Source organism: Nyctibius grandis, chromosome 25, assembly GCF_013368605.1.
Source record: "Nyctibius grandis isolate bNycGra1 chromosome 25, bNycGra1.pri, whole genome shotgun sequence".
Lineage (NCBI taxonomy): Eukaryota > Metazoa > Chordata > Aves > Nyctibiiformes > Nyctibiidae > Nyctibius > Nyctibius grandis.
The window spans coordinates 3,301,432-3,326,515 of record NC_090682.1 but is presented as its reverse complement, the minus strand read 5'-3'; the positions used below and the strand labels follow the sequence as shown (position 1 = coordinate 3,326,515).

Here is a 25,084-nt window from a genome sequence, read left to right as displayed (position 1 = left end):
CGTTGAGTTGCGCTTACAAAGACGATTAGACATATGCCAGCTAATTCATAGCAAACAGGATGGAGGGAGAATTTGCCACTTATAAATGGCAGATGAGCAAGCCCATCATTCCTGTCACTCTCGGGTAATACATGCTGACATAAGCCCAGTTTAGCTGCGAGTTTATCATTGCTAATCCTGCTGGTCCATGCCTCTGCTCTCCACCCTCCTGGCATTTTTCTTCCCCTTTCCCTGCTTTGCCTTTCTCTCCCTTGCTCCTGGTACCGGCATCTCTGGCCTTGTGAAGCAGACAAATTCCCCAGCACCCCCCCACACTCTTCTCCCAATACATTTGTGTTAGTTTGTCTTCTAAGGGATATTTTTCCTTCTCCTGAAAGCACCCCTGTGCAGATTAAAGCCACAGGGAGGCCTTGTCACCCCGGGGTTTTGGATAGACAACTTCCCAACCCCATTGTAGCTCTCGTCACTAACCCAGCAGAGCTTCCATCTGCCTCTCTGCTCCCCTTGGTGCTGCTGCTCGGTGTGATGAAGCATTGCCCGGGTCCCTTCCAGGCGTGCTTAGTGCCCTGTCACCAACATACCAGTGATGTTCCTGCCAGAGCTGTAGGGCTGGAAGCAGCCCACAAGTAGGGGCACCCCACAGGCACCAATCTGCTGGCCCAGGCCACCCCAGGGGCTTCTGGTCAGCTGTTCTCCACACCGGAGCTTGCCCAGCATGGGGTTTATTCAATACCTTTACCTAAACAGACACTCACGTGGGCTTCTCGCTCGCAGCACCGTGGGGAGCTTTAGCCTGGAACCGCCCCGTTGTTTGGAGAGCCCCGTAGCCAACCTAAATAACGGGGTCTTCTGCGGGGGGGTTGGAGCCTTCGGGGAGGTGGAGGATGCACGTCCATGCGTGGGAGCAACGGCCACAAAGCTTGACCTGGCTTCCAAGAGCCGTTGGGGATATGAAGCTGAACAGCAGAACTGGGGACCAGATCAGCTCCAGCAGCTCTTATCTCTGCCCCACTAAGGGACCCCGGGCTCCCTCCCGAGTGCTGTGAGTCCTGCCGGGATGCAGAGCCTGCTCCCAGTACACCCGTGTGGGCGCTACAGGCTGGCAACCGCAGCCAGATCAGCTACATTTTTCCTGAAAATCCTTGACGATACGAGTGTCCCAGCTGTCCTGGCTTGACCGATCCACCCACACAGAATACGTGTGGCTTTTTCTCGTGGCACTATCAGATGCCTCAGAAGCCTTGCCCTGTTACTCTCCCTCGTTCAGCTAAGGGTCCATCGCGTGTCTTGCCCGACCCTCATCCCTCGGATCCCATCAGCTGGGGAAGGGAGGTCAGAGGCAGGAACCCCACGGACCAAAACGTGTACCCATGGGGCCACATGGTGAGTAGTGGAGTGATGGGAGATGCTCACAGGTGGTTTGGGGCAAGAGAAGGGGTCCGAGGCCCCTGGCTAGCGAGCTGGGCGAGCGGAGAGCATCCTTTCCTGGCCAAAAGCCCCTCCCTGGGATCAGGGGCTGTGGGTGCAAAGCCGCGCAGCAGCTCCGGGAGGAATTTCTCCAGCCCGGGGGTTCCCCCTTGTGGCAAGCGGAGCCGCTCCCCGAGCCGAGCCGAGCCGAGCCGAGCCGGGGGAGCCGGAGCGGGCTGTTCCCAGCCCTAAAGCAGCAGGGATGGGCGTGCAGGTCCCTGCCGGGCTGCAGAGCGGCAGCCGGGTGTGTTATCCTGCGGGGACGTCGGGCTCCGGGCTCTGCATCCCCCCCATCAGCTGCCTCCTGCCTCGGGGACCTCCGCGCCCCGTCCCCGGCCCCCCCGTGCCCCAGCTCCGTGCCGGGGCCGCGGCGCAGAGCTGCCCCGCAGCGCGATGGAGAGCGGGTTCATGGCAGGTGACATCCCCGACTGGGGTCGGGGGGCTGCAGCGGGGCTGCACAGCACACCCAGGCAGACCCCGGCACCTCCGTGCCCACGTCTGGGCGGATGCGCTGCGGGGGGACTGGGCTTCCCTTACCTAGGGAGCCAGCTGTTGGCAGCTGCCCGGTGATGGTGGTGGCCGCTGCAGCAGCTGGGTATGAAGAGGAGGCCTCGGTGGGCTGCCCCGCGCCAGGCCGGGGGGGCTGCACGGCCTCCCCCAGCCCCGTCCCTGCTCCGCTGGCAGGGGACGAGGCTGGAGCCCAGCTCCCTGCGAGCTGTCATGAGTCAGCACCTCTCTGCGGTGCTGAGCAGGGCTCCGCGCGGCGCGGAGGCGAGCAGCACCCGGGCGGCATCGGTGGTTATTAATGACTGTATCGGGGATGCTGTTTAGTCACCGCTCCCACGGAGCCTGACAGGCAGCCTCCCCTCCTGCCGCCCTCCGGAGACGTCTGAGGCACCCAGGCACCCTCACCGCTTATAACCCAGTCCCACAAGAGGCCTCGGCGATGCCACCGCCGCTCCGTCCCTCGCTGCCACGCCGCCTCGCTGCCTCCCCTCCCAGCAGAGCAACAGGGCGATCTCTGCTCGAGACGTGGGGGAAACTGAGGCACGGTGTGGTGAGGGGTGACAGCAGGACACAGCCCGGCCGCGCTGATCCCCCGATGGCCGGCGACGCAGCGGGCTGTGCTCGCTGCCCGCATCTGGCACGTCGAGGGGGATTTATGAACGCGAGAGCACTGCAGATTTAACTGGGAAGAACGTGAGCAAAGTGATTAAGGGTGGGAGCGGGGGGGTGGCCCTGAAAGTGCTGGGCAGTGGGGGGTGCTCTGGGCGGGCAGCGGGGCCACCGGCCGGCCGGCACAGCCCTCCCCGGTGAGGAACCCGTCTAAGGGCTGAGCGCTGGTATTAAACTCTCCGACGGGCATTTTCCTGCTCTGCCATGAAACTTGCATGAGGTTTGAGATGAGAAGTCTATTTCCTTGAATGAAGTTTTAATAAGATCAAATTGGAAAAAGAAAACAGTCGCTCCTTTCCCTCCCCTCCTGCCCCCCCTTCAATTCCTATCGGTTTTAGTCGTCTGGAGGCAAAAATCTTTGCAAACTGGCAGTGCCCCTCGGCAGGGTGGTGCTGAGAGGGTCCTGGGCTGGGTGCTGGGTGCATCCAGGGGGGCTCTGCAGGGGGTGGTGGTCTCAGCCTCAGCCTGGTGTGAAAGCCTCACCCTGCCCCAGACCCCCCACCCAAGTGGGAGCCCAGGTGGGTGGGAAGGGCTGAGCTTTGGCCAAGGAGGAACCCGTGGGGAGCTGCGTGGCCGGGTTTGTTCTCTGATAGCCACAGAGCCCAGCTGGCATCACCTCATTGCCTGCGTAATGGCTGTGCCCCACGTGCTGGCAGCGAGCAGCAGCGCGGCAGCACCTTGCTTTCGACGCCCAGCCCGACTGAACACCGGACCGGGGTGCATCGCCCTCACGGGGGGCTGCAAGCTGGACCCCAGACCCACAGGAGGCAGCCCTCCGCCGCCTCTGCGACGATGAGATCCCAGGACTCGCAGGTGGGTCGGTGTCGGCAGCTCCTGCTGCTGCGCCGGGGCCAGGTCACAGAGCGGGGTGGGCAATGTCTGACAGCAAGGGGAAACTGAGGCACGCCCCAGCGCGTGTGCTGGGCATGCGTAGGGAAGAAGAGCAGGTTGCAGACCAGCACGGATCGCCCGTAGGTGCCTGCCTGAGGAGCAGGACCTTGAGGTACCTCTGCCCAGGTCTGCTGCTAGCCATGAGCTGGTCTCAGTCTCATGCCAGCCACGCGGGATGTAACTTTGTGGTGTTTCGCAGCAGCCCCCAGCCACAAAAGCGCCTGCCCCCAGCAAGTCTCCTGGAACCAGCTTGTCCCTCCGCCATGCAAGCCCTGACACGCCACTGCCCAGCTGCTGCCTCATCAGCGTGTTAATAACCCATCTCTGGCTGCCCTTCCTCGCCGCTGCCAGCTTCTGCTGCGATGCCAGAGCGATAGCCCTGCCCCAGCTGGGAAGGGAGCGGAGAGACACCCCCGGCACCGCCTCTGCCATGAGCCGATACGGCCGAGGGAGAGGCAAGAAGCTGTCTAGAGCTCAGGGAGTCTGTCAGCAGGAGCAGCAGCCCTGAAAAAGCAGGCACAGACTCAGTTCACTCGGCGGCGTGGGCTGGATCCTGCTGCTGGATCCTGAGCGCCCGCCGTGTCCGTGGAGGTGGTGCTGCAGGGGCTATTTCGGGCAGATGCCAGCACCCCACTCCTCGCCCCCCTCTGCTCCACGTGGCCCGGCTGCTCAGTGGCATCGTCCCTAACTGGCAGGTGGCTGGGGACTGGTGTGGTCCTGAGGGGCTGCGAAGCTGCGAGAGACTGGGAGATGTCCCCAAGACCCCGGGTGAGGGCTCGGGGAGCAGGGCAGGGGCAGAGCAGGGCGTGGGCACAGCTGGCCCTGCCTTTCGCTGCCCGCCGTGGCGGCCCCGGTGGATTCCCCTTCTCCATATGGATGTCTGTAGATACGCTTTAAACCCTTGGATGGGTAATAAATAGAAGCAGGCCTGCTGCCTTGTGTTGTGATTGATTCCACTTGTTCTGCATAAGCAGCTCCTTCCCCTTGCCAAGGCTCGGCTCCCGGGGAGGTGAGATGCTGTGAGCTGGAGGGGCTCAGCCGTGTCGTGCTGGGGAGGGTCCTGGTGCTCCCAGCAGTGCCGGGGGCGAGGTGGCCCAAGGCTGAACTGCAACACAAGGGAAACTGAGGCACCCGGCAATGCCAGGTCTGCCTCTGCAGCGGGTGGATGCCCCTGGACAAGAAGGGAAACTGAGGCTGGGAAGCGTGACGTGCCGTGCCCGGGGACATGCAGTGAGGCAGGGGTGGATCTCGGCTGCAGAAGCTGGGTGTGGGGTGAAGCCACCAATGGGCTGGGCCAGCAAAGGGCGACCCAGTGGCGTCGGCCACCCCATGGGTGACAGGCACTGCTCTGCAGGGAAAAAATGACTTTGTAGATGAGCTTGGGATGAAGGTGAACACAGGAGCCGGGACTCCTGGCTTCCTTCTCTGGCTCTGTCGCAAACAACAGCCTCGGGCAAGTCTGGTGTCTCCCTGCCTCAGTTTCCCCAGACAGGAGAGGCTGTTTGCCCGTCGGGAGCTGGGGAACCTGCAGGTCTGGCAGCAGGAGGAGCCCTGTGGTTGAAAGGCACTGCTCAAAGCCGGGGTGGCCGGTCCGTGGGCTCCCTGCGGGGCGGCACAGCAGCGAGAGCCCGAGTGGGGGGCGATGGGTGGGGGCTGGATGGACCCCAGGGCCACCGTCTTGGGGGTGCCCCAAATGCCTCCTGGCCTGGGAGCCCCTGACAGCCCCATCCCTGGCAGGAGGAGGGATGGATGTACCCAGAGGGGGCTAAAATTATCCCCCCGCCCCGGTGCTGCCGTGCCCCCCGGGTGAGTCAGCGCGGCCGGGGGCGCGTGTGCCCGCACCCCGGTGCTGCGTCAGGGAGGGGAGCGGGTGTAGGCCCGGAGGACGCAGCTGCCTCCCCGCCACGTCCGCTCCTCTCCTCCTTCTGATCTGCCTCATTATCTCCTGAGTCATCGCTCCCACCTCCGCCGCAGCCACAGCCGCCCGCAGCCGGCACCGCGCAGGGGCTGCTCCCCCAAACCTGGGGCTGCCCAAAGGGCCAGGGTACCCGCTGGGCTCCTGCCTGCGACCTCGTGGTCTCTGAAATGCCTCGGTGATTCGGGGCAGGGGGGCAGCACGGGTGGGCAGCGCTGCAGAGCCTCTTCCCGACACCCTGGATGCCCAGATGGACACGGGGGATTGCGGCTGCTCCTGCCCCGCGCGGAGAGATCCCCAAGCCGTGGGTGATGCTCTGGGGCTGGGAATCAGCGTGCCGAGCTGCTTTCCAAGCCCTGCGCAGGGCAGGAGCTGGGCATAGAGCTGGTCTGCTTGCTGTGAAGGAGCTGCTCCCCGAATAGGTCGGGATCTGGCTGTCGGCATCACTGAGCACACATCGGGGTGGTGCGGCTCCTGGGCTGGGCACGTGGAGGCTGCGGTGGGTCGGGGGCACAGCTGTGCCCCCCGGGCAGCCCGGGGGATGCTGCAGAGGTTTTCCCTCTGAGGGTAAAGCAGGGCCAGGGCTGGCTCCCCCTTTGCTGCGGGGACGGGAGCCGTGGCTCTGAGCTGAGCGGAAACCCGAGGTGCCTGTCCCCACGCCCTTTGGCAGCCTCTTCCCGCCGCTAATTCCTAACAATTTGTGCCTTATTAATTCTAATTCGAGCTCGCCCGGTTTTCTCTCCCTGCGCTGCCGTTCCCCAGCAGACGGAAGCGCCCGCAGGGGCCCGGCCGCTCCGGGGGTACAGCAGCCCCCGCGGCTCCGCTCGGCTGCGTGGGCACAGTGGTTTAGGGCTCTTAGAAGGTGTTTTCTCCCCACTCCTGGAACATCGCCGTGGCTCTCCACCAGCTCAGCGTCACCAACGGCAGGACGAGCTGCGGTGGCTCAGAGCCAGGGTCCATCTCGTGAGCTCCCTGGCCCTGGGTTCACTTGTCCATCACCCGTTTATTTCTGCAGCTCTGGGCCTGAGCTCTTCCCCCATCGCTCCCTGCTTTGTGCTTTACCTCCCTGGCTAATAACTAGGTCAGGAGTCCTGGAGACCAGAGAGCAGCAGCCACGCAGGCGGTCATCTCCCATCTGCTTTCACTCCCTTTTCTCCTCTTCCTCCTGCTTTTGTGGCTGGCGGGGCAGGGAGACCCTCTGCCCCCTCCTCTTCCTCTGGGATGCGGAGGGGCAGGAGCAGCCACGTCTAGGGGATGATCCGGACCTGCTTTCCGCACAGGGAGGTATTTTCATGCAGTAAATGGATTACGGCCCCAGCAGCCGGGGCTGTCGGCGCAGGGAGGCTGTAGCCGAGGTATATGGTTGAGCTGGTGGCTGTGGGAGCCTGTCCTGGCGTGGGCATCCCTTGGGTGCAGCCCCCCCTGATCCCAGCACTGATGTGGAACTGGGGGGGGACCTGGCAGGACGCTGCTGGGCATGCAAGGACGGTGGTGGCAGTGGCCTGTGAAGGACATGGCAAGCGGGAGGATGCAGCAAACAAAGCGCCTGGAGCTGCGTGGGGGGACGCTGAATCGGCGTGAAGGTGGCAAGCGGCTGAGCAACAGCTATGAGAGTGCCCGAGGGGCAGCCGTGCGCTGCTGGTGGGCCTGGAAACCAACGGCTTGGAGGGTGCTTGTGTCTGCAGGCTCGGAGGAGAAAGGCTGCTCGCCGGAGGAAGGCTGTGGATGGAGACGCAAAGGCCACCTGCTTGAGAAAGCCCTTGGCGAAGAGGACGTGTCATTCATGCGAGGGATGCACTTGGCCACCCCGATGCCTCAGTTTCCCCCCCCAGGGGGATAGTGCTGCCCCTGGAAGGTGCAGCGAGAGGCACAGGGCTGTGCCGGGATGCGGGGGTCCCGCAGCAGCATCCGGTTGCCGCTGGCAACCGCTGGCAAGGCACGAGCATCCCTCCGGGGAGCGCGGGTGCCTCCGAACAGGCTCCCCGTTGTGCGAGGCCGGCCGGCGGCTCCGGCCCTGCACGGGGAGCGGGGAACAAGGGTGGCTGTGTGCGCCCACGGCGCTGGCTGGCCTGACGCCCCGACACGCATTCCTGCCACGGGCAGGGCTTTCCGGGCTGCGCGGGGGGATGTGCTGGCTGCTGGGGGGGGCTGGTTGTGGGTTTGTGGGTTTTTTTTTATTTTCCCCCTCCCTTTTTTCTGTTATGAGCAGCCTTTGGGTGTCTCTCTGAGCAGTTACTCTGGGTCGTGACATGCGCCGAGCAGATCGCTGAGCCCGGGGCTCATTAGCACCCGGCCGAACGTCGCTGGAGAGATGCTCTCGGCAGCTCCGTGCCTCTGCCTGCTTGTTATTCCGGGCGAGTCAGGGGCTGCGGCAACGGGAGGGTCCCCTCGAGGGAGGCTCCCCGGCACCACTGTGGGCAGCGGGGGCAATGTGGGGTGCCGGGGTCCCCCCCCGCCGCGGTGGCATGGCCAGAGCAGCCGGTGATGCTGGGTCAGCACTGGGGTACCTGGTGATCAGCGGGCAGGGCTGTGCTGCAGGGCTCAAGGACTTTTGAGGGTCTCAGCCTCCCTGCTTCGGCTTCGGCTCGACTCTTTTCCCTTTCCCATCAGCTGCTCGAGTCCTCAGCAGCAACCTGCTGCTGCACCGGCACTGGGAATGGCATTCAGTGAGGCCGGGGCCCTGTCAGGTTCTGCTCTGCTCCTCTCTCCTGGCTGGGGAAACTGAGGCAGGAGACCTCGCCTGGCCCCAGTCCAGCCGCCCGCCCTGCCCTGCCCCTGCCCAGCGAGGGGAGAACCGTCTCTCCCTGGCCAAAGCCACCCCAGCTGCCCTAGGGAACTGGTCTGTGATTCCCAAGCTGGGAGTTGTGTCCATCTCATGGATGTTTCTTCTGTGGGTTTGTCCAGCTTTGGCTTTTGGTTCCCACGCTGCCCCACGGCCATGAGCTGCACCCCAGCTTCTTGCCCCAACCGCTCCTGCTTCAAGCCCTGGCTTCAAACCCCTCTGGGGCTTTCACCCTGAGCCTCAAGCCTTTGCCCTGCTCCCACTGCCAACCTCCCCGCACGGCTCGGGCCCCTCCACGGGGACGGGGACCAGGGACGGTGCGGAGCCTCCCTGCGCCTGGCTGGCTGCGGCACAGCATATGTGCTGGGATCTGCTCCCTGCCTGCTGTTTATCCGCTTCCTTCGAGTTAACTTATGTTTCCATCGCTGCCCATCTGTCTCCTTCCCTCCCTCCCTTCCCTCCTCTCCTCACGCGCTGCCAGGCGCCGGTGGAGCGCGGGGTCCCCGTCCCCGGCAGCTCCAGGTGACCCCCGGGGGGGTGGCAGGCGTTTCGCCTCCCTCCACCGCTCCCTCATGGCTGGGTGCTCACCGGGGCACGTTTTGGGGGGATCCTGGTTTGGATGCGCCCCAGGCTGAGGCACGTGGAGCTCCGGCAGTTCCCTCCAGCCACCATCAACTCCTGTAGTGAATTTTGGCCGGAGAATCCCATCTCCCATTAAACCCGAAGCCGCTGGGGCCGCGTTGGTGCTGGCAGCCCCCTCGCAGCCTTCGATCCCCTCCCTCCCTCTGGTCCCTCTGCTCCCCAGCCTCGGCGATGCGCCGGTCCCCAGTATCTGCTCTCCAGACGGCTGTGCCTCCCCAGAAGGGAAGCCCGGCTCCCACCCAGCGCCCAGCGATTAGGGATGCCCGCGCTGCTTCGGGAACCACAAAGGCATCGAGTGCTGGAGCCAACGTGCACCTGCTTTTCTTGCTGCTTCAGAAAGCCCTCGGGGCTGCTGGCTGCCTCCCACTTCTCCGGCTTTTATTTATAGGCTGTCTTGCTCGCGCTGGGGTTTTTTTTTTTCCTCTTTCTTTTCATTTCCCCAGCGCAGCTGAGCTGCTGCACTCGTAAGGCCGCGGAGAGGCTTCTCCCTCGGCTCAGATGCTGCAGCCATGACAAAGGGAGGGGAAGAGAAATCGGACGTGGCCAAGAGCCTCGTCACCCCGCTCTTCGTTAGTGCTGGTCCCCTCCCCGGGCAGTGCTTCTGACACCTCTCCCCTCACTGGGGCACTGCAGGATGTCCCCATGCCCAGGGCCACCATCTGATGTGCAGAGGAGGAGCGTGTAGACCTCAGCTGGGGGACACCAGTGTCACCCGCCCTGGCCAGCAGCGGTGTCAGTGCCGTGGGAAGCCCCAGGGATGGCCAGACCCCGAGGCACCAGCCAGTGCTGTCCAGCGTGGGACACTGCCAGCCTGTGACATCCCACAGGGGAGCCACCAAGGACTGCAGGGAGGCGCTGAAACCTCCGCTCCCTTGTGCAAAATCTTGGCGCTCGCCACGGCCGCCCTCGCCTCTCCTCTTGGGAGGAGGTGGCGAGGGGACATGGCGAGGGGAACGGGGGGGAGAGAGGGGGCTGTGGACCGAAATAACAGCCAAAAATTTAAATAAAAAATCAAATCACAAGGCGAGAGGCTTGCCATCTGCCGCGTGGGTGCGGGAGCAGGAGCCGCCTGCCAGCCCCGGGCACCAAGGGATGCTCAGGGATCCCTCGGTGCTTGGCCCCATGCACCCCGAGATGTGCCCTGGGGGGGACAAACCCCCCACCCCGGGGGCAGCTGCACCTCTGGCGGGAGGAAAAACCAGGTGGAAGAGGAGACGCTTTTTATTTCCCCCCGCAGGAGCCATGTTTCCATGGCACCCAGCGCCGAGGTGCTTCTCCACGGACCTGCCGCCTCGTGGGGTCCGGCAGCGCGCACCGACCCAGGGCACCCGCAGCTGGAGGATGCTGCCCAGATGTCACCCAGATGTTCCCAGATGTCCCCAGATGGGCACGACTCGCCGCGACGCCATGAGCAGAGGTGTCACCTCCGAGGTGTCACCTCCGAGCTGCTGCCCTGGGTCCCGCGTGGGGCAGGGGGCTGAGGTGGCCGCAGGGCCGTGCCGGGAGCACTGTGTCCTCGGCTAGCACAGTGCCAGCGAGGGGACAAAAGCGTGATTACTCACGGCCGGGGAGGAGTGGCTCAGCGCCTTACTCAGCCCTGCCAGCTGAGTCTATTCTCCCCGCATCAACCTGAGGGACCGGGGAGGAGGAGGAGGGCAGGGGGATGGGGAGGATCATTTTGTCCATCGAAGGGTGACAGCCCACCTCTCCAGCCCCCTCCTCCTCTCCCCTGTGTCACTGTCACCCTGGGGGGACACAGTGTCAACGTGGGTTCAGGTGGGGAGGGGGATTTTACGTGGGGGAGCATGTCGCTGCCCTGGGCTCGAGCGTGGGTGATGCCACGGATGAGGGGGGCAAAGGGGGACAGCGTTCGCGGGGGGACACCAGCGGGCAGGACATGGGTGGGGGAAGGATGCAGGAGCCACAACGGCCCTGACTGGGAGCACCTGGAGCCTCCCAAAGCCCTCGGGGGCCGCAGCTGTGGAGCGTGAAGCTTTAAATAGGGGGGCAGGGGCACTGGGAGCCTCTTTGCTGCTCTGCCCTGGCTGCTGCCCTGCGTGGTGACCCCACAGCTCTCCTGGCCAGGTACGGGCAGCGCAGCGGGGCTGTGGGATGGGGGTGCACTCGCTGTGTTTGCAGGGTGCTGGCTGCAAGGGGGTGGGTGTCCGTGGGAAACGGTGGGTGCTTTGGCGTAGGGAGGGCTGGGGGGTGCTCCAGGGGCTGGGGGGCTGCGGGGTGCTCTGGGCATGCAGTGGCTGCTCAGGTCTGCTAGGGGAGTCCTCTTTGTTCGTGGCTTTGGTTATGGGTGGAAAAACGTGCTTGTGTTGCTCAGCGTGACACGTGAAGGGGAGTTTTGGGCTGGAGCAGACCTCCTCTGGCTGGGTTGGCATTGCGGCTCTCTGGGGTGTGTGCGATGCCCTCGCAGTGGCTTTGCCAGTTGCCCCATGGCAGAGCCAGGCACTAGGTTCCGACATGTGGCTGCGGTGCCCTGGGTTACAGGGGTGGCTGGGGAGATGATGTTGCTGAGAAACAAGCAGTGAATTAGGGTGACTCAGGTCCCAGCACGCTGCCACAGCACTTGGGGAGGGGTCCTCACTTGCCGCCCTTGGCACATCCCTGATATTGCTTGAATTATTTTCTTCTTTGAGCTCTGCCTCGGCGCGATGCCAGCCGAGGTGTCCCCATCTCCCTGGCCCTGCCCCGAGGACAGGCAGCGTGGGGAGGTGGTTTTCCCAACTCCAGCACAACGTGGGCTGAAAACTGTGCTGATTTTTCTCCCCCTCTTCAGGATTTTTTTTTTAAATTGCCTTTATTCTGCTTTCCCTGTCCCCTAGCGTCTAACCCGGCTCGTCTTGGGGGATTCCTGCTCCTTTTCTGAGCCTGCACCACTGTGATCCAGCGCTTTGCATTGTTCAAGGACTTAAAATTAAGCGCAAAAATACGTTGTTAAAATAGACATGACTTTTTTGGTGCTGCCTAAAAATAAGCAGGCTCCGAGGGTCGGAGCAGCAGGTGTCGGGGCTGGGCTGAGGGTGCTCAGTCCTTAATTAAGTTGTAAGGCTGCCTTTTGTGTTTTTTACAAAAAAAATACCCGGTTTTGGCTGGCAGCATCCCTCCCGGAGGGAAGCCCAGCGTGGTGCGCTGGGGAAGACACCCGCTCAGCTTTGAGATCTGTCCTCATCCAAGGTTTCGCCGGGGATGCCTGGAAAAAAGCATGAATCAGCCATTCTCGGAGCACAAAGCAGAGCGAGCTCTTGTGCCCTGTCTGGCTACTTGGGTGATGAAATGCAGGTGACGTGTGGCCTTTTTGGGGGAGCAAAGGTGTGCAGGGCAGCGCTGCCTTGCCCTGCTCCCCAAGGATGCTCAGTTCTGGGGGATGCTGTTTTTTCCGGGGCAGCCCTTGGAGTGAGAGCAAACAGGAGCAGGAGTGACGTCCCTGCTGCCTGCACAAAGCCTTGTGCAAGGCCACCGCGTCCTTGGCAGCCCGGGGGTGACGCAGGTACGTGTGGCTGCTGCTCCCCGGCTGTTTCCCCACGGCTTGGAGCTCCCGCTCGCCTTCCCCACCGCCCTGTGAACCGGAGCTGCAGCACAGCAGGGAAACGGCGTTTATTTGCTGCGACAGCTTTGCAACAGATTCTTTGGCGGAGCTGACTGCAAACTGCAATCCTAAACTGTCGGACGGCTCCTTTTTCCAGCCTGGGAATGTGAGAAACAAATTTGTTTGGGTTATAAAAACATATTAAAAAGCAACACATTTTGTTTTGCAATATACATAGCTCTTCATGCCAATTTTTTTTCCTTTTTAATGAGTGCCATTCTAATCCCTTCCAGACAAAGATGTTTCTTAATAACTTTTTGTGGAGGTAATTGCTGGGGAGAGGTTTTTGCAGCGCTAGGCAGGGAGCTGTCAGTCAGCCCGTGATGGCTGCGCATCGCTCGGGTACGGGGGGAGGAAGGATGGAAAGCTCTTGGGTGTCTCTGGCCCCAGAAAGGGTCAAGCCCTGAGGACCTGGTGCCCGGAGAGGTGATGCCCAATGCTGGCAGTGTGGGGACTGGGATGTCTGAGATGACACAGGATGGTTGACATCCTGATGCTTGTGGCGGGGTGCCTGTAGCTCTCTGGGATTTACTGACTGCTGCAAACATGTGGGTCCAAACTTGTTTTTCCAAGTCATTGTCAGCTGCTCTTCAAACCAAGGCGAATGCCTGGGGGTTATTTTTCTTTTAAATGGCACTAACTTTGATTTGTAATTAAAACACTCCATTTAATTAGGCAGGTACCACAGAACCTTTAGAAACATGACTATTTTTACATATTTACTCCCCATGCTTGTGTTTTCCCTTAGTGATTTGAGTTCCAATTAAAACAACCTCCTTATTAAACGGTCAGCTTTTTAAATAAAACCAGGAGCTAAAAATACAGCAAGGCCACCGAGCTGCCCTCCCTGTCCCCACACCTCTCCCTCGGACCGTCGCCTCTGTGTTGGTTTTCTCCCCATGAGCATCTCCAGAAAGCTGGTGGAATCCTGGCGCTTGGCTCTGCTCCATCAAGCTTTCTCCTACCTCGCTGACTTCGAGCTCAAATGTGCCCAGAGCAGCTCCGTTGGGATGCAGGGATGGGTTTGCTATGGGATGCTGTAGCTGGTTCTCTCCCACCCCGTAATTTGGGGAGCATGTGGAGGTGGCTTCACCCTAAAAGCCCACCTTGCCGTGCCTCAAGCTGTAAGGTGGGGCTTGCCATTGCTGTGGTGGGACTGGGGAGAGCGGTGTGGCATGACTTAGCTCAAAACATTTCTGTGTGATCCGTGCGTTTGCAATATAGGAACAATAACTGTCCTGCCAAGCTAAACACGAGCTATTCCCGACGTCGCTGGCATTTTGCTTTTTGCCAAAGGTCTAGTGAGGAGGCGGGTAAACAGCCATTAACTGTGAGCTGCAGCGAGGAGGTGGCTTGTTCCTGGGAGTTGGAAGAGGGCAGCTTAGGGCTGGAGGAAATCCCCCGTCGGAGCACCCAGGTTGCAGCAACATCAGCAGCGTTTGCCCGCGGAGCCAAGAAGACTTTGCGCTGGGGGAAACTGAGGCACGGGAGCTCGATTTTGATGCACAAACCAGTGCATCGGGCACGCTGAGGAGCACCCTCCTGCCCCGGTTTGCCCCGGAGTGGCCAAATCCTGCCCGGGGATCCTCACCCCGCAGGCGCCGCGCTCGCTGTGAGCTCTGTGTAACGGGGAGGTGATTTCTGGGAGCGTTTGGTGTCACCAGCGCAGGGCACATCGCACCTCCGAGGGTTTGCTGGGACCGCGGGGCTGGGGCTGCCCCAGCTCCTCTTAATGAGTGCGAGGTTAAAAATAAAAATCAATAAACACCAGATTATTGAGATGGGATTAATATCAATTTTCAAGACACCACCCCCCCCCCACCATAAATAACGACCCAGCGTAGCCCAGCTAATGAGATTGGGAGCCTCAGCAATCAAAGCGGAGGATTAGCGATGATCAGAACAAATCCCAAATGATGAGGGCCGTTGCCAAAGTCTATCCTTGGAAGACCCCACCAGCGCGGACCAGGCTGTGGGGGATGCTCGGGGCTCACTCTGCCCTGCTCCAAGACCCGGTGCTTGTACCTGGCTGGGGATTTGGGCACAGGCTGCAGTGCTTGGTGACTGCTAGGGTGTCAGAGCCTGAAACCCCGTGGCCATGGTCAAATCCCACCTGTCCCGTGGGTTCCCACCTCCGTCCCCACCACCTTGGGCTCCGAGGCTGGATCAGGGCACTGGGGACATTCAGATGTTGCCTAAAGCCTATTTACCCGCAGCCCGTGGGCACCCCCGAGCATCTTCTCCCACGGCCACCCATGGTCTCCAGCTGTGCTTTCCCTTCCCAGTTCCCAGCTTAATCCCCGTGTGTGTTTTTAATGCCTCTGCATGTCCCTAAGCTCTTCTGTACCCAGAAGCCAAATGCTCCTTGTAGGATTCAGATGTCTCCCCTGTGGATTAGATGAGATGGTTGCAAATTCCTTGTAATTTCCTCGTGTGCGGGGTCTGTTATCTGCTCCTGGGAGGAGGGGGCTGCAGGGGCAGACCCCCCTTATTTCCCATCTGTGTAACTCTGGGTCAAGGGGAGGTTTAGCCAGTGACCCCGGGCTGTGGTTTGGTCCCTCGCGTGGTGCGATGGAGGAGGACAGCTCATCCCCGTGCTGGGGCAGGGGAGGACCACAGCCTCCCCGTCCCACGCAGGGCTGGCCGCTGCCCGGGTGAGCTCAGTCAATGGCATCGACTGGGCTGGAGTGAAGAATCGATCGTAATTTGGTCGGAGGGGCCGGTGCCGGGTGCGAGAGGAGTAATTAGAGCAGCAGAGGTGGTGTGGGGCTGTCGGAGCCCGTCGCCTGGGGAGGGATGGATGGACAGCGGGGAGGGCGAGGGACAGGCTCCTGCTCCCCCTTTCTTCGCGTGCGTCCCCTCCCTCTCGCCGCTGGAGCAGCATCTCCAGCCCTAGGAAGCGTTTTTCCCAAAATCAAGCAGAGGCTGGGTGCTGGGGAGGTGCCTGCAAGCGGGGGGACCTCAGGGACCCCACTGCGCTCCCCAAGGAGCAAGTGATGGGTGATGCCGGCGGGAGTCAGGTCTTGCTGCTGGCGTGGGAAAAAGGGAAATATTTCCCCACAGCCCAAGGAAACGGCATCAAGAAGCCCCGAGCTGGGCTGAAACGCTCTTGTGCCCGAGGTTTCCCAGATCTCCCTTGCCCTCCCAGCAAATCCCACCCACACAGAGCGAGCCCAGCCCTGCCTTCGCAGGGGGCTGTGGGGAAATGGCCTTTCTGCTCTTCCCCAGCAAGAACGACGGGGCCAGCTGGATTTTAAAGAGCATCTGGTTTAATTGGAAGCTGTTCCTTGCAGAAGGAAGGAGGGGTTTGTGCCCGACAGGCACCCCCAGCTTTGTCCTCCCGTGCTGTCCATGGGGATGCTGGAGAAGCGCATTGTGGCTGGGCTTTGGGGGATGTCTGCACACAGCTGGGCTCAGGAGAAAGCCAGGGGTGGTTTTTGGCGCTGGGTGGGCGGAAGGGAAGGGAAAGGAGGATGTAAACTTGGGGAAAAGGTCAGGCGTGCTATAAATAAGTGGCATCCGGGGAAAGAAATGTCAGTGTGTGGCAGTAACAACACTCCAGCGCCCAAGATGGGGAGGGAAAGGGTGTGGATGGTTGTAATCTGGGGGATGAAATCCGTGGGAATCGGGGTCAGGGCGGCAGCGGAGGGGGCTCTGCCTGAATCTGGTGGGTCAAAGCATGGCTGTGGTGCTGCAAGTGTTGGTCACAAGCTGCCCTGTGGTCCAGGCTCTCGGGACCCCGAAAGCTGTCCTGCTGCTGTCTGATGGGGGGAAAACAGGCTGGAGATGAAGATTTCCAGCTGTTCTGCTTCCAGGACCATCTCAGCCCTTTCATCAGCGAAGACGGGGGGGGCATTTTCATGGTCCTCCTGCCCGAGCTGGGAGCTCGTGGGTCAGGAGGGTGATGCAGGGGTGGGTGAGCATCCCGTGGGGTTTGCTTTTGGGGATGGGGGAGAGGCAGCAAAGCAGGGTGCGGTGCTGCCCACGCTCACGCCCCGCTCGGGGCATCCCGTGGGGCCGTGCCGCTTTTCCAGGGGAGCAAGGCACGTTCCCCGAGGCTGATTGCACATTTGTCCCCAAAGTGGTCTGACTCGCTGCCTAATCATCTTCCCCCGGCAGCCCTCTGAATGCAGGGCTGATTGCTGCCTGGCGAGGGGGGGAGCTGACTCGGGGCCAAGCCCAGCTGCGGGGAAGCGATGCCGGCAGCCGGCTGGCTCGCTGGGGTGCTTTCAGCGGCGAGCTGAGGACTAGCCAGCTCGTCTCTCTGGTTTGTGCCAGTCTCGGTTGAAGGAACGGTCTTGGGAGCTGTGTGTCCTGCTAGTGCAGGACCCCCGCGTCCCCAGCAGAGCCCTGGGGGGCTGAAACCACTCCCCGTGATGGCCACTGCCCTGTGTCCCCTGGGAGTGCTAAAGGGGTGACCTGGGGGGTCCCTGGGCTGGTGTCACTGCATTGGTGATTTCTGGCCCCGGATTTCCCCCCTCCATGGCTGCAGTGTCACCTGGTCATCGCTCCTTTGTCCTCTGAGCCCCTGGGTCTCTCCTGACCCTAGGGGAGGTTTTGGGCTGTTGCTGTGACACCCTGAGCTTGGGGGCACAGGGTGCTGAGCCACAGGCCCTGGGCTGTGTGGGAAACAGGCACACTGGGTTTCCTTGAGCCCTTCATTGTGGCGTCTGGGCTGGAGGGGACCCATGGGAGGTCTGTGGCCTCTTTGCACTCTGGGCTCACGTGCAGGAGCAGACAGCTGGCAGGGCTGTGGCCCCTGGTAATCCCGTTACAGGTAGCTCTTTGCTCATCAGGCCGTTGCTCGCAGGAGTTGTGGGGCAGGGAGCAGTGTGTGGGGGTGTGGGGCTGGAGGGGTACGGCTGGTCCCCCCAGCAGGCTGGGCTCTGCCTTCTTCCCCTCTCCTCTCTCTGGTTTGCTCCCTGCAGCTCGGTTTCTGGTGGCTACTTGGCACGACCGTGGGGAAACAGAACACGCAGGGGATGGTCTCCAGCTACTCAGTCCTGCTGGGCTGCCCTGAGCCCCTGCTGAGCCCCCCAGGGGTGCTGGGTTTGAGGGAGGCAGCAAGCGGTGGTGCAGCTCGGGCAGGGAGGTGCGTGGCTTGGGTCCCCTGCAGCCGCCGTCTGCTCCCTTCCGAACAAAGGCGGCTCTGAGCCTCCCCTGCCTCTTGGCACGTTACAAGAGAGCCCTTCTCTCTGGCAGCAAAAGCCCTTTCCAAGCCTAGCCCCCCCCCTCACCGGGTGGGCTGCAACCCCCTTTGCTGCCCGGGGGGCTGGAGCCCAGCCTGGTACCTGCCCGTGCCCTTCCCGGGGCGCTGCGGGATCCAGCTGTGGAGGGGACCCCGGCAGAGGGTCCCGCAGCCCGGTGCTCCCCGCCTGGCACCGGCAAGGGTCCTGGGGGAGCAGGGCTTGGGGAAGTGCTGGCCAACCCCCCCCAATTCGGGGTGCCTGCTTCTCCCCAGCAAGCCTCGATGCCCCCCGGTTCGGGGCTGGCTGCACGGAGCAAGGGGGATGCAGCAGGAGCTGGGGTGGGCTCTGACTGGGAGGACTGGGGGGACTGGGGAGCCCAGCACCCCCAGCTGCAGCAGCGAACGGGGAAGAGCTGCTGCCGCCGGTAATTACCGGTGAGGCTGATGCCACATGATTCAGGGACGTCAGCAGAGTGTGTCACAGCCGATGACACGCCGCATGTGCAGGGGCCGGGAAGGACAGCGGGGTGAGAGGTTGGAGCAGCGGGACGGCAGCGTGTGCCTCGCAGCGCTGAGCCAACCTCGCTGCCCGTCCTCTGCTGAGTCACCTCTCCTGCCCAGCCTGTGCCTCTCCCCCTGGGAGCTCAGGCTCGTCCTGCCGAAGCCCCGTGCCTCAGTTTCCCCACGGTACAGGGGAGGTGGTAGCTGAGCAGCTGCTGTGGGGCTGTGCCCCCCCCTACACGCACACTCTCAGCTTTTTGGGGACGTGCTAGGGGAAGCCAAGACAAAGTGTCGTTACTCATGGCGATGACAGTGCCGATGACAAGTCCCCCAGCCCCCAGGAGCACGTGCTGTGCCCATGCTCCCCACGCTGGGGGGTGTGTTCCCGGTGCCAGAGAGGCCCAGTGAGTAATGGGGTGGGCGGCACTGCCGGGGTGCTGGGGGGGGTGGGAGCAACAGCACAGTGCTGGAGGGGGCTGCAGTTGGTGGCACCGAGCAGAGCACGCTCCGACGTCCTTTTAGGGTTGGGGGGGGACTGCTGTCAGCCCCAGGAGTGCTGGAGGGGGCCGTGCCCCACCGCGGGGCAATAGGATGGGGGGCTACGGCATCAGCGTGGGGACAGTCCGCCTCATGGTAAGGGTGAGATGGGTCCCCGAGGGGGCCGGCAGTGTCTTTCTTGGGGAGCAAACCCTGTCCCACGGTGCCTGGAGGTGGCTGCTGCAGGTCCAGGGTCTCCCACCCCACCTGGGCTGTATCTGCCCCAGCCGAGGTCCCGCGGAGCAGCGTCCCAAGGCTGAGCCCGACGGCATTGGCTTTCCCTGGCTGGCACTGGGACAGGGATGCCCTGCGTGGCAGAGGGACCTGTTTTGACTGGAGAAGTAGGTGCTGAGATAAGGATATGGGGTATTGCATTACCGGAGCTGGATCCTTCTCTGAGGTTAATAAGACAAGACAGACAATCGCTGCTGCTTGATCTAGGGAGTGCTGTGTGAGTGAGTCTATTAGTAGGCTAGTGAGTAATCAGCTACGTTGGAGACCTGCTAACGGGAGGAAAAAGTTGTTAACGTGACTCAACTGACCCCTCTCCACAGAACTCGGTGTGTCTTTTCTGAAATACCACAGGTGGATCATTCCACGACTTGGACGCGGCGCCAGGAAGGCATGGCAGGATATTCCTCCGTGCTTGCCAGCTGGAGTCACGCACCGGCGATGAGCCACCGGCGAGGGGACGGGGAAGGAACGAGCCTAACCCCGGCTCGGCGTGAGCCGAGCCCATCTGCCTGCTCGTCCTTCGGTGACTCCGTCAAGGGGCTTTTTTTGGTCTTCCCCGTGGCGGGCTCGCTGCGCGCGCAGCCCCGCTGCAGGCTGGCTCAGCATTTCCAGGCTCAGCTCTTGCCTTTTCAGGGTTCCTGCGTGTCCCTGCCCTGAAGACATCTTCCTCGCTGCGGTGGCGGGGACGGGGCAGGCTCCCATCTCTCCCTGTGTGGAGCGGGGAGGAGGCGACAGCTGGGTGATGTGGGATGCCGTGAGACACCGAGTCCCACTTTCCGAATGTGGGCCGTTGCCTCCCGAAGTGCAGGAGGCAGCTCTCCGGGGAGATCAGGTGTTGTGAGGCTCGTGACTCCACCATGCAAATGCTGGAGGCTGTGAATAATCACGTACTTGTGCAGGGAGACTCAGCCCCTCGTGGGCTGGAGCATCCCGCGGCCAGGCTGGAGGCAGCCGAGCCCGCATCTCCTGCTCGGGTCGCTGGCAGCGAGGGGCCAGGAGGAGAATGGCAGTGACCTGCACCCCGGGAAGCCCTATTTTCAGGTCAGCCCCTCTCCAGCAGCAAGAATTTCTCCTGCCCAGCGTGAAAGTTGAACCAGAACCTCGCAGCTCCGAGGGGAGGGCTGGAAACCTCTGAATTTCCAGCCTGGACTTCTAGAAAAGCAGGAATTAGCTACTTGTGATGCCCAAACCTAAACCTCTGTCCCTGATCCCAAGAGCCAAGTCGCAGGGAACTGGCATCAGGGCTCGACAGGGGCTCCATCCCTCCCAGATGATCCTGTGTGCGACAGGGAGAGCTGCATCCCCCAAGCCTCTTGCCCTTGTGCTAGCCTGAGGACTCCTGCCTCGTCTGTCAGGGTTTTCCAAAAAAAACCCACAAAGCAATGACATTTTTATCCCTCTTGTTAGGCAGAGTGGTAAATTTATCACTGGGCAGTTCTCAGGCAGCTCAGCTGCGCGTGGTAGGCTGTGGTGGCCGTGGGATGGGGTGGAGGGCAAGGGCGGTCTTATGGAGTCCTGGTCTGCAATGACTTTTTTTCCCCCTTTCCATCATCTTTCGAGCCAGGGAGGCCATGGGCATCCCCAGGCCGTGGCACAGAAGAGGGATATGGCTTGGGGAAGGTGCCAGCTCCAGGACGTCACGCGTCCCATGGGGGCTGCGTTGCTGTGATGGGGCCAGGGTGTGTGCAGCTCGTTTGGCTCCGGCTCGTTCCCCGGCAGCTCCCACCTCGGCAGGGAGGGCTCCCCGCCTGCCTCCCACGTGGCGGGCAGGAGGTGGCCGTGCCCGAGGACCTGGGTGCTCTTTGTCTCGCCGCCTTCGCCCGCTCCCAGCTCTGCCACTGCAGACTGACGTGAGAGTACACGGCGTGCCCTGCTCATGTAAATAAACCCGGCTATAAATAGAGAAGGAGAGAAGTGTGAAAGCAGCGGGGAATGGATTTCATAAAACCAGCAAATTAGTCTGGAGAAACAAGGGTGTGAACCGGCAGCCGTGCTCCAACCCAAGCCCATATTCCCAGTTTCTGGAGGGATGCTGATGGGGCTGCTGTGCTTGGCTCGGAGCGGGGCTGGGTCCTCCCCACCTACCACGGGCTCCTGGTGCCTCTCAGGTTGGGCTGTGTTAGTGTAGGTGTCACCAATGCCCTTTGTTATTTTTTTTTCTCTTTGAAATTGTGGCAAAACCCATCTAAAGACAGGAAGATGGTCTGGCTGGTAACACAGACTCCAGTTGAACCAGAATATATCGACTGTCTCTGGCTGGGCGGGGGTGGATGGAGCTGTGCTGGCCTTGGGCTCGCTCCCTCGCGGGCGGTGGGTGGTGGCTGGGGTTTTTTGGGTGCTTTGGAGCCAGAAGGAGCAGAGCAGGGAGGGTGCTGGCTAAGGGGCTCTGTCGGCCCGTGGCTCCAAACCTGACTTTCAGAGCCAGGCTGCACCGACCCGGCTCGGCGTGCGGCTTAGAGAGCAGAACCGCCCCGATGCGAGGGTCACGCTTGGCTCCCCAGCCCCGCCGACCCACCTTGCAGCTTTGCAAGCTTTCGCTTCAGACCTCAGGAGTAAGAGCTGAGTCGGGTTTTTATGAGGTCTTGGGTTTTGCTAGGGAAGCAAACTGCCCGGGAGCTCGCGTGAGCTGGGCTGGGCTGGGGGACTCCTCCTGCCCCGGGCCGTGCCATGCCTGACCCTCTATAAGTGTAACCGCGGGCAGGAGGGGGGGATGCTCCCCCTACGCCTCCATCCTCTACAAAGGGTCTTTTTTTTTTGCCTCTTTCCAGGACACGCACGGGAAGAAGCGGTGGGAAGATCAGCAGCTGCTCAAACCTCTCCCAGACACTCTCCCAACGGTGTGGGCAAGGGGAAGGCGGTGAGTGCTGGGGCCAAAGCGGCGTGTCCCCCTCTCCGCGCGAGCCTGTCCCCTCCCGGGCTGCCTGTCAGCTCGGGGAAAGTTCAGTGGCCTGTTTCTCGTGCTGGCACGCTCCTCGGGGAGCGAGCCCGGCTGTTTGCCCATCTGGCATCACCAGAGGTCTTTGCAGGGAGGAGAGGTGGGCTGGGGTGGGAGAACACAGGGGGACTTTGTGTTTTCTACCTATTTTCTGTTGGAGTGGACCCCAATGGGGGGGGACAGGGTGACACGGAGCTGTCACGGGGTGCAGGGGGCTAGGGACGGCGGCATAGAGCTGGAGCAGGGGGAGGTGGTACAGCTGGTGCAGGGGGTGGCAGTGGCACCGAGCCAGTGCTGGGGGTAGGGTGGCAGGCGAATGTGACACCAAGTTGTGACAGGCGGCGAGGAGGTGGCTGAGCAGTGCAGGGTCCTGGCAGAGGTGACAGCAAGCTGGTGGCACAGGTGATGCAGGGTGATGGCACTGAATGTCTGCCGGGGGCACAGATGGTAGGAGGTACATCACCCTGAGCTGATGTGGGGTACAGGGTTGCAGTGGCACCAAGCAGGTGGCAGGGCCGTGCCCCCAAGCTGGTGCAGGGTGGCAGGGACAGATGGCACAGCTGATGTTGGTCGGGGTCATGCGGAGCTGGTGCAGGGGGCAGGCGGCTCAGCCCGTGGTGCGGAGGTGACGCTGCGTGGGCACAAAGTGGCACTGGCATGTCAGAGAGGTGGTGTATGGCAGCAGGGGCAGGTGGCAGAGCTGGGCACAGGGGGGTGACACTGTGCCAGGGCAGGGGGGCACATGTGGAGACAGGGAGGTGATGCTGTGCTGGGGCAGGGGACACATCTGGGAGCAGGAAAATGATGCTGAGCTGGTGCAGGGGGAACATCTGGAGACAGGGAGGTGATACTGTGCTGGTGCAGTGGTCACATCTGGGGACAGGGAGGTGACATGTGTACGGAGCACATCTGGAGATGGAGGTGATGCTGTGCTGGGGCAGGGGACACATCTGGGAGCAGGAAAGTGATGCTGAGCTGGTGCAGGGGGAACATCTGGGGACAGGGAGGTGACACTGAGCTGGTGTAGGGGGCACATCTGTGGACGGGGAGGTGACATTGAGCTGGTGCAGGGGGCACATCTGGAAGCAGGGAGGTGATACTGTGCTGGTGCAGTGGGCACATCTGGGGACAGGGAGGTGACATGTGTAGGGAGCACATCTGGAGATGGAGGTGATGCTGAGCTGGGGCAGGGGGAACATCTGGAGACAGGGATGTGATGCTGCACCAGTGCAGGGGACACATCTGGAGACAGGGAGGTGACACTGAGCTGGTGTAGGGGGCACATCTGTGGACGGGGAGGTGACATTGAGCTGGTGCGGGGGCACATCTGGAAGCAGGGAGGTGATACTGTGCTGGTGCAGTGGGCACATCTGGGGATGGGGAGGTGACCGCATAGGGACACATCTGGGGATGGAGGTGATGCTGTGCTGGGGCAGGGGACACATCTGGGAGCAGGAAGGTGATGCTGAGCCGGTGCAGGGGACACATCTGGGGAGAGGGAGGTGACACGATTCAGGGGGCACATCTGGGGACGGGGAATTAACCCCGTGCCGGTGCAGGGGGCACACCTGGAGGCAAGGAGGTGACACCGAGCCGGTGCCGGGGGCAGATCGGGGGCCGGGGGAGGCGATGCCGAGCCGGCGCGAGGGGCACATCTGTGGACCGGGAGGAGGCGCCGCTCCGGGGAGGTGACCGTCCGCGGAGGTGACCCCGCGCCGAGCCGAGCCGCGCCGAGCCGCGCCGCCCGCCGCTCCCGGCAGTGCGCATGATACTGCGGCGCAGGGGCCCCGCGCGCGCCAACCCACCTTGAAACGGGCCCGGGCCGCGCCGCCGGCCAATCACCGCCCACTCCGCCGGCGAGCGGCCAATGGGCGGCGGGCGGGGGCGGCGCCGAGCCGCTAAAGGGCGCAGGCTAGGCTGCGCCCCGCGCCGTGCGGCGGAGGGCAGGTGCGGCGCGGCGGCGGCACGGGCGCGGGCATGGGCGCAGCGGCGGCGGCCGGCGGCCGGCCCTGAGCCGCCCCTCCGGCCCGGCCAGCCTCCGCGGCGGCCCGGGGAGCCTCGTCCTGCCTTGCCCCGGCCCGGCCAGCCCTGCCCCGCCCCGCCCCGGCCGGGCCGCCCGGCGGGCGGAAGATGCTGCGCACCGGGGACCGGTAGTACTATGATTTGGTATGTGGCCGCTTTGGTAGCAAGTGTGCTCGGTGCCCGCGGGCTGCCCGTCCAAGGTGAGTGGGGCCGCGGGCTGTCCTCCTCCGGGATGCCGCGGGGTTGCGGGGGGGGGGGGTCCGCCGGGCTCTCCGGGGCGGCGGCGGGGCCGCCTCTGCATTACCCCCCCGCTCCGCGTACCGGGGAATGTGCATGCACCGGGCTGGGATGGATGCGCCGGGCTGGGATGCTTGTACCGAGGGGGCAGCACGTCCCAGAGGTCGCACCGGGAGGGGGGCTGCGGCTCCCGAGGAGGTTCGCGTCGCCTCCGGGGCGGCGGGGGGTGACCGAGCGCTGCCCGTGTCCCCCGGCGCGGTACTGGCTGTGTGTGTCCGCCCCGGTGCCGGGCTGGTGCGCGGGGGGGGAGCTGGGAACGCCCGGCGCATCTTGCCCGGGAGCTCCGCGGTTTTGGCAGTGACCTCCCGGAGGGCAGCGGCTGCGGCTCGGGGAGTTGGGGAGGCAGGAGCGGTGCCGGTGTGCGGCAGAACCGGCTCCCCTCGGGGGGCTGCGAAATTCCCCGTGGGAGAAGGCAGCGGGTGCGGGTCCTTGGCTGGGTGCGGGGGCAGAGGCGGGCAGCGTGGCCCCAGAGCGCAGGCAGGACACGGGCGAGGGTTCCCCGCTGCCCCGTTTCGTCCCCAGCAGCTCCGGGGGGCGCAGGCAGCGTTCGCCCTTCCCTGCAAGGGTAGCCCGGCTGGGCAAGGAGAAATGCAGAAGGGCTTCGATGCCTTCCCCTGCAGCATCCCGGCGGTGCCCGAGCGCTCCTGGCTGCGGGGTTGGGGGTGACTTTGCTCCCCTCTGCCTGGGGGACGCTGCCCGCTCTCCTCCCCTGCTGCAGGCTGGCTGCTGCGCCCGGGGTAAACTGAGGCACAGGGTTGGCCAAGGTCAGGAAGGAGACAGCGGCAGGGAATAACCCTGATTTTCCTGCTCTGGCTTCTTTTCTCTCAGCTGCCGGCCCCCTCCCTCCCCGCCAGCCATCCCTGCAGGTAGCAGGGGAGCTGCCCGCCGCTGGTGCGGCA

General features: G+C 63.0%; 1 protein-coding gene across 1 annotated transcript in view; it reads left to right on the top strand.

Annotated features, from left to right (window-relative positions):
* The first annotated feature begins 24,024 nt into the window (after positions 1 to 24,024).
* The window catches only part of IGSF9B (immunoglobulin superfamily member 9B), a 34,787-nt gene continuing 33,727 nt past the window's right edge, over positions 24,025 to 25,084 (top strand). The window contains exon 1 of the mRNA XM_068418385.1: positions 24,025 to 24,088. Within this exon, the coding sequence (XP_068274486.1) occupies positions 24,025 to 24,088 (64 nt within the window). The remainder of the gene's footprint in view (positions 24,089 to 25,084) is intronic.